The 12544-nt window shown below is 47.1% G+C and overlaps 1 protein-coding gene across 1 annotated transcript; it reads right to left on the bottom strand.

Annotated features, from left to right (window-relative positions):
* Positions 1-1803: 1803 nt before the first annotated feature.
* On the bottom strand, positions 1804-7088 carry LOC133571938 (tudor domain-containing 6-like). Its single transcript, XM_061924484.1, has one exon. The coding sequence runs from the start codon at positions 7076-7078 to the stop codon at positions 2150-2152; it is 4929 nt and encodes a 1642-aa protein (XP_061780468.1). The 5' UTR covers positions 7079-7088; the 3' UTR covers positions 1804-2149.
* Between the last annotated feature and the right edge of the window lie 5456 nt (positions 7089-12544).

The following is a 12544-nucleotide window of genomic DNA, read 5'->3' as shown; positions in this document are numbered from 1 at the left end:
AGAAAGGTTTCGAGTACCACCAAAAAAACTGAATCTCTGAAGACAGTATAAAAATCTTTGTTAAAAGTGACAATACTGTTTGTATAATAAGCATGTTATTGTTTACAAATGAGGGTTAAGAGTTCAGTACTAAAAAAAAGAAAAGAAAAGAATGTGGCTTAAGTACAGTTTTTTAATTGAGCTGCTGCATTTTTTGGTTGGGTTGTTTATTTATTTTGAGTAACTTCTATACATTTCTAAAAGGGGAGGAATGTAATAGAGTGATCTATGTTTGTCTGTTGCCATCTCCTGGTGAATGTTGGCTATAGCGTACTGGGGTTACTTTTTGGTTGGCCAACGATTTACGTGGTGTTGCGCACCTGACGTCACTCAGGTCCGCATGGAGCTGGAGGGGGCGTGGCTTCCAGCTCCGCCTGAATTTCGGGAGAAAATTTGTCCCGGGAGGTTTTCGGGAGAGGCGCTGAATTCCGGGAGTCTCCCGGAAAATCCGGGAGGGTTGGCAAGTATGAATTACAGGATTGTATTTATGTAGTTTGCTCATTTTCCTCGACTGGTGCACTAAGATCATGTGGTTTATTTATTTTACATATGTAGCATCATCTACAACGATACAAAAAATAGCTTTTGCGACATCTAGTGGACACATTTAGAACAGCTGTTTCATTAAAAGATTTTGGCTAATTTTTATACTTCGCAAACTCATTCCGCGGGCCGGATAAAACCCGTTCGCGGGCCTGATCCGGCCCGTACGTTTGACTACTGAACTAAAACCATGGAATTACCGTATTTTCCGCACTATTAGCCGCACCTAAAAACCACAAATTTACTCAAAAGCTGAAAGTGCGGCTTTTAACCCGGTGCGCTTTATATATGGATTAATATTACGATTCATTTTCATAAAGTTTCGATCTCGCAACTTCGGTAAACAGCCGCCATCTTTTTTCCCGGTAGAACAGGAAGCGCTTCTTCTTCTACGCAAGCAACCGCCAAGGTAAGCACCCGCCCCCATAGAACAGGAAGCGCTTCTTCTTCTACTGTAAGCAACCACCCGCCCGCGTAGAAGAAGAAAAAGCGCGCGGATATACCGTACGTTTCATTTCCTTTGTGTGTTTACATCTGTAAAGACCACCAAATGGCTCCTACTAAGCGTCAGGGATCCGGTTCATGAAAAGACGCAATCTCTCCATCCGCACACGGATTACTATTTCACAGCAACTGATATTCCTGTGAACCGCACTGTGGATACAACGGGAGCACGTACGGTGAATATTCGCACCACAGGGAATGAGAAGTCATCCTTCACTGTGGTTCTAGCTTGCCATGCTAATGGCCAGAAACTTCCACCCATGGTGATATTCAAAAGGAAGACCTTGCCAAAAGAGACCTTTCCAGCCGGCGTCATCATAAAAGCTAACTCGAAGGGATGGATGAAGAAAAGATGAGCGAGTGGTTAAGGTAAGTTTAAGTTTACGCGAAGAGGCCGGGTGGCTTTTTTCACGCAGCTCTGTCCATGTTGATATACGTATGTTTGTGATTGCACATTTGCGTACATTTTGGGAGTGAACAGAGTTGTTAGAACGCTGGTTTTTAATATATTATTAAAGTTTGACTGACCTATCTGACTGTTTTTTTGACATTCCTTTAGCGCAGTTAGATGCGGCTTACAACACCGGGCGGCTTATAGGTGGACAAAGTTTTGAAATATGCCGTTCATTGAAGGCGCGGCTTTTAACCCAGGGCGCCTTATGGTGCGGAAAATACGGTAAAAGGAAATTATCTCACTGGTCTCTTAAATGCACACAATTTTATTTTATTATCACTTCAGACTTTTGCATGCATTACGTTTTACTGTGCACACCCAAAACGTGGTCGCCGTATCTTGAGCCCAGACATGAGGTTTAAAAACTCTAATACCTGATGTTTATTCATTCCAATTACAACAAGTCTAAACATGTTTAAGAGTTAAGGACAGACAAGAGACAAATGTGAACAATTACATAGTTCGGTTACGCAATGCAGTTCACATACTAGGTCTATAACGCACATCTTATCTTATCTAATAAGTCCTAAAACAAGATCTATATTAACAATTTGTAGCAGGATCGTCAGTAATGGACTAAGAACACTCTGTATCAGAGTATTTGAGCAGCTAGCCTGTTTCATTGCAGTATTTCTCCATCATTTCATTCACACTCACCCCTTCACACTCCACTTCTACTGCATACTGAGGCAGAGCGATCTGTGCGACGTCTTCCACGTGAAGCACTGTCACTTTGAGTGGTTTGTCAGCCAGGAGGCTAGCAAACTCTTTGCAGGCACCTTTGTCCCAAGAGCCTATGGCCGCTTCAAATCTGTTCAGTGAGCACAAAAAGGCCTGAGGGGCAAACTCCAGCAGACCACGAGCCAGCGGCCTGACATCTTTGGTGTTGACGTGCGAGTTATTCCCATAGTCGATGAACACCACGTGAAAGTTGTCGACCACTCTGGAGATCACTTGAGCTCGATACCAATTGTGGTCCGTTGGGTACAAAGCCAGACAAGGACTGCCAGGAAGGAGTGACTCCAGGAAGTTCTCGTCCAGCTCGGCTTGTCCCGCTTCCTTGGCAAGAGCTGACAGCTGCTCCAGGACCTGTGTGTTACCGAACTGGCACCAGAAGAAATTAGGGTCCACAAGACAAGAGGCATAAACAACCTCGGGCTTATTTTTTGAGATATTTGGCTTTTCGTACATGGCAACGTTTACATTCACTGTACTACTTTGACCATTTCGGGGAGATTCCCCTGTGGGAGTTGTAAAATGTCCTCCGGTGGTTGGCTTCCAGTATTTCTGCATTGCTGCATTCACAGACACTCCTTCACACTCAACTTCCACTGCATGATAAGGTAGATCGGTCTCTGGATGGTCTTTAACACGAGACACAGTCACTCTGAGGGGCTTATCAACGAGAAGATTGAAGAAGTCATCGTAAGCGTCATCTTCCCAGGAGCCCTGGGAGTCATCAAATCCATTCAGAGAGCACAAAAAGGCCCGAGGAGCATAATCCTGCAGACTCTGAGGCAGAGGTCTCACGTTCTGAGGGGCGAGGTCAGCTTCATTCCCATAGTCCACAAACACCACGTGGACTCTATTTTCCTCTTTGCTTATGATCAGTGCTCGATACCATTGGTTGTCTGTGGAAAAGAGCGCGAGGCAAAGGCTGCTTGGTCCAAAGGTCTCTGAGAAGTTGAGGTCCAGCTCTGCTCGTCCTTCAACCTGAGCAAGACTCACTACCTTGTCGAGGTCGTCTGTGTTGGTAAACTGACACCAGAAGAAATTAGGTTCCACGATACACGAAGCATAAACCTCCTCCATTTTGTTTAAGGTAACATTTGGGTGCTTGTATGAGCATGTTCTTGCACTTTCCTTGATCGGAATCACGTTGGACTCTATAGGTTTTGGGGGAGTGGCTTCTTGAGCCCTTTCAATTTCAGACTCAGTAAAAATGTTTGCTTTCCAGTATTTTTGCATGGCCTCGTTTACATTTGTATTTCCACACTCAATTTTCACTAAATGTTGAGGAAAGGAAGTTTCTGAATGCTCTTGTACATTTAACATTGTCACTCTGAGGGGTTTATCAACGAGAAGAGTGTAGATGTCATCATAAACCTGATCATCCCACGACCCTTTGGACTCATCAAATCCATCCAAACTGCACAAGAAAGCCTGAGGAGCATATTCTATCAGAGACATGGGGAGGGATCTCACATATTTAATCTCTAGCTCAGACTCGTTTCCAAAGTCCACAAACAAAACACTGACCATGTTGTTGGTCCTCCGAACAACTTGAGCTCGATACCACTGGGAGTCATCGGAAAAGAGGGCAAGACATGGACAACCAGGGTTTAAAGTCTCTGGGGCCGTAGTATCTTGTAAGGACTCTCCAACTGTCTGAGCAAGTGTTGACAGAGCGTTCAAGTCTTCAGTGTTGGCATACTGACACCAGAAGTAGCTAGGTCCAACAATGCAGGAGGCGTACACCTCTGTACAGTAAGGAGAAACATTTGGCATCTTGTATGTGAAACTATTAAGTCTTTCAGGGCACTCAGGGGGGCAATTTTGTGTCACTGCTGTGTTTGGTTGGCTGGTTTGGAGTATTTCTTCTTTGTGAATAGTGCTGTTCAAAGGTTCCTCTCCAAGAGTCTTTTCAGGGTCACTATTTAATGTAGTTGCCAAGGTGGTGTTGGGTTGTTGTGTTCCATTGCTTCTCTGCTCTTTATTTTGCTCAACCATCTCCTGAAGTTTTGATACAAACACAAGTTCTTCTCTTAAAAAGTTCTTATCTGGTAATGCAGCCTCTTTTGGGACCTCTTGGCTAGCTGGCACAATTTTCTCGGTCATTGCTTGTTGTTTTGCATTTACCATCTTCTCTCTTACAATGACATTTATATTCAGCGACCTGTCAAACAGTTCCACAAGCAGCTTCCCTCGATCCCCTGTTGCCGCTACAAAAATAGTGAAAGTTGTGCCAACAGCGTGACCTGCAAACCACTGGTTGACCTCCTCCGGTACATCAACTGGAACGCCAAAGAGTCCGAGAGGAACCGCTAATACTGGGACAGACTTTACGACGCTTGCACTGGCAGACAGGGGGAGAATATCAGACTCATTCACTGAAAGGGTGTCGCCGCAGTCCACAAAGAGAACTTCTGTATTTGGAGACATTTTCACCACTTGACCTCTGTACCACTCGTTATCTGTGTACCGAGCAAGGCAAGCAGTGTTGAGTCCAATGGAGTCTCTGTCTCCGCACTGAGACTTGCCAATTACTTTCTTAACATCCGCCTTCACTTCTTCGAACAAATGAGAATTTCTGTTCAGCTGGCAGAAGAAGTGGTGCACAGTCTCTGATGAAGTTACCCGCACCTTCTCTTTTCTGCCAACCTCCATATCATACGTGAAATAACTGTACGTATTCACAGGGACGACGGGGAGGGCTTGAGCGTATTTCTGGGCAAGCAGTTTGCAAGCACTCTGAGCTGACGTTTCAAGATCTACCACATTAACCAGCTGACCTTCTTCATCAGAAATTCTGTCTTTTATTGTGCATTTGATATCAGACTTGCCAGATTGCACAAACTTTTGAAACTCAACTGATGCAGCGTTGTTCCAGGGAGTATCAGATGGTGTATTTGGGTTGCCTAAGCGACACTGAAAGGCCTGAACATCAAGTTGCAGAAATGCCGGGTCAATGTGGCAGACGTCTCTCAGGGGCACCCTTCGTGTCGCACCGTAGTCCAAAAAATGCACATCTACTTCGATGAAGTGGCCACTAGTGATAATCTTTGCTCTATGCCACATGCCATTGTCTGGGTTTCGAGCGACACAGGGTGACTCAACTATGGACAGAGGGTGGCTGGAGGCATACTGGTCTTGAAGCCCTTCCATCAGTAGTTTTAGAGTCTCTTCATTTTCAGTTTTTTGACACCAGAACTTGTGCGGACCTTGAATGCAGGATACTTTTACATTGATAGTGCTTCCCACACATAACAGATGATCTTGGTGAACATGTTTCACCTCGGAAGTCAAACAATCCTTATTCGTGAGTAATAGCGGTTGAGGATGTTCAGCGTCATCTCGGTCACTGGGACCAGAAGTAGGACCAGTGTCTCGTTGATCATCAACTGGTCCATTTTCGGCAAAAGCCAATGTTTCCTTTTCCAAGCGGTCATCTACATCGACAAGGTTTAGAAAATCCACTCTTGGCACATCTTCTGTATTGAGAGCTGATGGGGGTTCAATCTGGATGTCCAAAGGTCTTTCAGTTGTCGTGGCTAGGAAAAGTTCAGCTTTCTCCAAAAAACAAGTGTTCATGCATGTGCCATTTGTGTTGTAGAGTTTGACACTATAGGCATCGTCACACGTGTGATGCTTTTCAAGCCTGACCACAAACGTATTGTTCAGAAGCAACGACTTTAAATACTTGATATGATTTTCCGTCCATCCTGTGCCACCCTCCACCACCCCATATAGGGAAAAGCGATACGTGACCACCGGCATTCTAAGGAATTTCTTCTGTAAGGGTTTGATGCATCCCACAGGGACAAACTCATGTTTTCCTTCGTCTACGTGCATGACTTCCACAAGCGCATCACCATTTTGGACGTTTTGTTTTAGCAGCGAGCGATGCCATCTGTGGTTTTCCCCTCGAGTGGCGCACGGTTCACCGCAGGTCTTTGGTTGTTCTTCTCTAGGATCTGAAGACTCGTCATAGTAGAGTTGCATCTCTTCTGAGAGAGTTTTCAATGCTTGGGAGTAAATTAGTAGTTTGCAAAACACTTTATGAGGATGAATTACTTCAGTCACTAGAACCGTTTCAAACACGCCACAGAGCAGTTCTGGGTAGAAGTACTGGTTGGTATCATCGAGTGGTACACCATTATTCAAACTCACCTGTGTCACGTTACAGGTGATGGGTGAATTTTCTTTGGGTGGCTGCAAACATTTCAGTAAAACGTCTCTAAACTCCTCCACCGGAAGCTTCCTTGCAGCCCCCAAGGTGCACATTTGCTTGGAGATGAACGGTATGTCTAAGAGAATTGTCCTGTCCGGCGTCAGAACGTGCTGAACCACTCCGCTCATCGTCTTCCCAGGAAGAGACCTCAAAAAGTTGGCAGCTTTCTCGGGCCAGTTCTCCTCGAGGGCGATGACGTTGGCGAGGATACAAGATTCAATTTCAGGAGGGAGGAAGAAACAGTCACTCTGGTCCCATGCTAGGGCATCCCACTCACTGACGTGGGGCCGTCCTTGGTCAATAAGGAAGACATGGCAAGCTTCATCTTGGATGGACACAATGCGAGCCCGATGCCACTTATCGCTGATGCAAACCAAACACAGATCCCCGGATTCTCCATCAGATCCACAAAACAATCTTTGAGGGAACTGTATGTGCTCATTCATTTGCTGATAGGCATGTTTCCTGCCCACGTCCATGTTGACCCACAGTTCCACGAGACCACATTTGGGGTTTGGGTTGACTCTCTTGATGGCAACGGTTACTTCGGAGCCTGGTGTCGGGAGCCCGGGGATTGAACACATCATGAGGCTTACACGTATCTAGAAAGTAATGGAACAATGAACCGAATTAGGCTATTAATAATTGATCATAGACTTTGATTGTGTATAAGTAGTAGAGATGCGCGGATAGGCAATTATTTCATCCGCAACCGCATCACAAAAGTCGTCAACCATCCGCACCCGAACTAACATTTAATCAAAACCGCACCCGCCCGTTGTTATATATCTAATATAGACGATGCAAGGCATTAGTGAGGTTATAAAGCTTTTGCCTGTTAAAGAAAGGAGACTGATCCAATTCAGCAGAGACATTCAATTTGCCACGCTGTCATGGCCCAGACGCACACCAGTGCGCAATCATCTGGGAGCCGCGCTGAGCGCACCTCCAAGCGCGTGGAGGTGCGATGTCCCCCGCACCCGCGGCGGCTCCACCCGGGCTCGCGCCCGAGGCTTCAGCGCGCACCGCGGCGGCCATCCTACTCGTCGCGGCCTAGCCCTCGCGGCTCTCGCTGCCGGCGACGGCCGGGTATGGGCCCGACGCTCCAGCGCCATCCATTTTCAGGGCTAGTTGATTCGGCAGGTGGGTTGTTACACACTCCTTAGCGGGTTCCGACTTCCATGGCCACCGTCCTGCTGTCTATATCAACCAACACCTTTTCTGGGGTCTGATGAGCGTCGGCATCGGGCGCCTTAACCCGGCGTTCGGTTCATCCCGCAGCGCCAGTTCTGCTTACCAAAAGTGGCCCACTCGGCTCACCAGGGTGAGCCCCACCCCTTTCGTGAGCGCACTGCGCGCGGAGTGACCCCTGTTACGCGCCCCCGGCAACGGGGGTGGCGGGCAGGTAAGCTGCGCGGGCGGAGCGACCCCTGTTACGAGCCCCCGGCCACGGGGGTGGCGGGCAGGTAAGCTGCTTACCTGCTGCGCGTGACGCCGGCCGCGGCGAAGGCGGACGAGGCGGGGTGTCGGTGCGGTGGGCGCGGTGGTGACCCTGGACGTGCGTCGGGCCCTTCTCGCGGGTCACCTCAGCTACGGCTCCCGGTGGGGCCCTCTCGGGGGAAGGGACCTCGGTCCCGGACCCCGGCGAGGCGTCCCTTCTCCGCTCCGTAAAAGTGTCCATCTCTTTTTTTTTTCTTCCTCTGTTGTGGCATATGCTGCAGGTGCCTGCTCGTTTTTCGTATGTGGGTAACAACATTTAACTATGTATATACAGGTAAAAGCCAGTAAATTAGAATATTTTGAAAAACTTGATTTATTTCAGTAATTGCATTCAAAAGGTGTAACTTGTACATTATATTTATTCATTGCACACAGACTGATGCATTCAAATGTTTATTTCATTTAATTTTGATGATTTGAAGTGGCAACAAATGAAAATCCAAAATTCCGTGTGTCACAAAATTAGAATATTACTTAAGGCTAATACAAAAAAGGGATTTTTAGAAATGTTGGCCAACTGAAAAGTATGAAAATGAAAAATATGAGCATGTACAATACTCAATACTTGGTTGGAGCTCCTTTTGCCTCAATTACTGCGTTAATGCGGCGTGGCATGGAGTCGATGAGTTTCTGGCACTGCTCAGGTGTTATGAGAGCCCAGGTTGCTCTGATAGTGGCCTTCAACTCTTCTGCGTTTTTGGGTCTGGCATTCTGCATCTTCCTTTTCACAATACCCCACAGATTTTCTATGGGGCTAAGGTCAGGGGAGTTGGCGGGCCAATTTAGAACAGAAATATCATGGTCCGTAAACCAGGCACGGGTAGATTTTGCGCTGTGTGCAGGCGCCAAGTCCTGTTGGAACTTGAAATCTCCATCTCCATAGAGCAGGTCAGCAGCAGGAAGCATGAAGTGGTCTAAAACTTGCTGGTAGACGGCTGCGTTGACCCTGGATCTCAGGAAACAGAGTGGACCGACACCAGCAGATGACATGGCACCCCAAACCATCACTGATGGTGGAAACTTTACACTAGACTTCAGGCAACGTGGATCCTGTGCCTCTCCTGTCTTCCTCCAGACCCCGGGACCTCGATTTCCAAAGGAAATGCAAAATTTGCATGGTTGGGTGATGGTTTGGGGTGCCATGTCATCTGCTGGTGTCGGTCCACTCTGTTTCCTGAGTTCCAGGGTCAACGCAGCCGTCTACCAGCAAGTTTTAGAGCACTTCATGCTTCCTGCTGCTGACCTGCTCTATGGAGATGGAGATTTCAAGTTCCAACAGGACTTGGCGCCTGCACACAGCGCAAAATCTACCCGTGCCTGGTTTACGGACCATGGTATTTCTGTTCTAAATTGGCCCGCCAACTCCCCTGACCTTAGCCCCATAGAAAATCTGTGGGGTATTGTGAAAAGGAAGATGCAGAATGCCAGACCCAAAAACGCAGAAGAGTTGAAGGCCACTATCAGAGCAACCTGGGCTCTCATAACACCTGAGCAGTGCCAGAAACTCATCGACTCCATGCCACGCCGCATTAACGCAGTAATTGAGGCAAAAGGAGCTCCAACCAAGTATTGAGTATTGTACATGCTCATATTTTTCATTTTCATACTTTTCAGTTGGCCAACATTTCTAAAAATCCCTTTTTTGTATTAGCTTTAAGTAATATTCTAATTTTGTGACACACAGAATTTTGGATTTTCATTTGTTGCCACTTCAAATCATCAAAATTAAATGAAATAAACATTTGAATGCATCAGTCTGTGTGCAATGAATAAATATAATGTACAAGTTACACCTTTTGAATGCAATTACTGAAATAAATCAAGTTTTTCAAAATATTCTAATTTACTGGCTTTTACCTGTATATTTCCAAATTGGTTTAACTGCCACCCGCCTGAATCTATTTAAAATCTCTTTTTTTTTTATTTCAACCGCCCGACCCGCGGATAATCCGCGGACTCCGCGGTTGTGTCCGCAAACCGCGCATCTCTAATAAGTAGGGATGTCCGATAATGGCTTTTTGCCGATATCCGATATTCCGATATTGTCCAAATCTTAATTACCGATACTGATATCAACCGATACCGATGTATACAGTCGTGGAATTAACACATTATCATGCCTAATTTGGACAAACCAAGTATGGTGATGATAAGGTCCTTTTTTTAAAAATGTATATCAAATAATATAAATAAATTAAAAACAATTTCTTGAATAAAAAAGAAAGTAAAACAATATAAAAACAGTTACATAGAAATTAGTAATTAATGAAAATTAGTAAAATTAACTGTTAAAGATTAGTACTATTAGTGGACCAGCATCATGTGTGCTTACGGACTGTATCCCTTGCAGACTGTACTGATATATACTGATATATAATGTAGGAACCAGAATATTAATAACAGAAAGAAACAACCCTTTTGTGTGAATGAGTGTAAATGGGGGAGGGAGTTTTTTTGGGTTGGTGCACTAATTGTAAGTGTATCTTGTGTTTTTTATGTTGATTTAATAATAAAATAAAATAAAAATAAAAAACCATACCGATTATAAAAAAGCCGATACCGATAATTTCCGATATTACATTTTAAAGCATTCATCGGCCGATAATATCAGCAGGCCGATATTATCGGACATCTCTGTTTATAAGCTGTATCAAAATAAACATTATTGATAATAAAAAAAAAATAGGCCCTATAAATACAGACTAAGGACTCAAATCTACCACCTCCGGAAGAACTTTGAACATGTCACGAGGGAGGTGCTGGACATTGAGTCCGAGTGGACAATGTTCCGTACCTCTGTTGTCGAGGCGGCCGATTGGAGCTGTGGCCGCAAAGTAGTTGGTGCCTGTCGTGGCGGTAATCCTAGAACCCGTTGGTGGACGCCGGCGGTGAGGGATGCCGTCAGGCTGAAGAAGGAGTCCTATCGGGTTCTTTTGGCTCATGGGACTCCTGAGGCAGCAGACAGGTACCGACAGGCCAAGCGGTGTGCGGCTTCAGCGGTCGCGGAGGCAAAAACTCGGACATGGGAGGAGTTCGGGGAGGCCATGGAAAAAGACTTCCGGACGGCTTCGAAGCCTTTCTGGACCACCATCCGCCGCCTCAGGAAGGGGAAGCAGTGCAGTGTCAACACCGTGTATGGTGCGGATGGTGTTCTGCTGACCTCGACTGCGGATGTTGTGGATCGGTGGAGGGAATACTTCGAAGACCTCCTCAATCCTACCAGCACGTCTTCCTATGAGGAAGCAGTGCCTGGGGAATCTGTGGTGGGCTCTCCTATTTCTGGGGCTGAGGTTGCCGAGGTAGTTAAAAAGCTCCTCGGTGGCAAGGCCCCGGGGGTGGATGAGATCCGCCCGGAGTTCCTTAAGGCTCTGGATGTTGTGGGGCTGTCTTGGTTGACAAGACTCTGCAACATCGCGTGGACATCGGGGGCGGTACCTCTGGATTGGCAGACCGGGGTGGTGGTTCCTCTCTTTAAGAAGGGGAACCGGAGGGTGTGTTCCAACTATCGTGGGATCACACTCCTCAGCCTTCCCGGTAAGGTCTATTCAGGTGTACTGGAGAGGAGGCTACGCCGGATAGTCGAACCTCGGATTCAGGAGGAACAGTGTGGTTTTCGTCCTGGTCGTGGAACTGTGGACCAGCTCTATACTCTCGGCAGGGTCCTTGAGGGTGCATGGGAGTTTGCCCAACCAGTCTACATGTGCTTTGTGGACTTGGAGAAGGCATTCGACCTGTGGGGAGTGCTCAGAGAGTATGGGGTAGCGGACTGTCTTATTGTGGCAGTTCGCTCCCTGTATAATCAGTGTCAGAGCTTGGTCCGCATTGCCGGCAGTAAGTCGGGCACGTTTCCAGTGAGGGTTGGACTCCGCCAAGGCTGCCCTTTGTCACCGATTCTGTTCATAATCTTTATGGACAGAATTTCTAGGCGCAGTCAGGGCGTTGAGGGGATCTGGTTTGGTGGCTGCAGGATTAGGTCTCTGCTTTTTGCAGATGATGTGGTCCTGATGGCTTCCTCCGGCCAAGATCTTCAGCTCTCACTGGATCGGTTCGCAGCCGAGTGTGAAGCGACTGGGATGGGAATCAGCACCTCCAAGTCCGAGTCCATGGTTCTCTCCCGGAAAAGGGTGGAGTGCCATCTACGGGTTGGGGAGGAGATCTTGCCCCAAGTGGAGGAGTTCAAGTACCTCGGAGTCTTGTTCACGAGTGGGGGAAGAGTGGATCGTGAGATCGACAGGCGGATCGGTGCGGCGTCTTCAGTAATGCGGACGCTGTATCGATCCGTTGTGGTGAAGAAGGAGCTGAGCCGGAAGGCAAAGCTCTCGATTTACCGGTCGATCTACGTTCCCATCCTCACCTATGGTCATGAGCTTTGGGTCATGACCGAAAGGACAAGATCACGGGTACAAGCGGCCGAAATGAGTTTCCTCCGCCGAGTGGCGGGGCTCTCCCTTAGAGATAGGGTGAGAAGCTCTGCCATTCGGGGGGAGCTCAAAGTAAAGCCGCTGCTCCTCCACATGGAGAGGAGCCAGATGAGGTGGTTCGGGCATCTGGTC

Source organism: Nerophis lumbriciformis, linkage group LG29 (genome assembly GCF_033978685.3).
Source record: "Nerophis lumbriciformis linkage group LG29, RoL_Nlum_v2.1, whole genome shotgun sequence".
In the NCBI taxonomy this organism is placed as follows: Eukaryota; Metazoa; Chordata; class Actinopteri; order Syngnathiformes; family Syngnathidae; genus Nerophis; species Nerophis lumbriciformis.
This window is presented reverse-complemented; position numbering and strand designations above follow the sequence as displayed.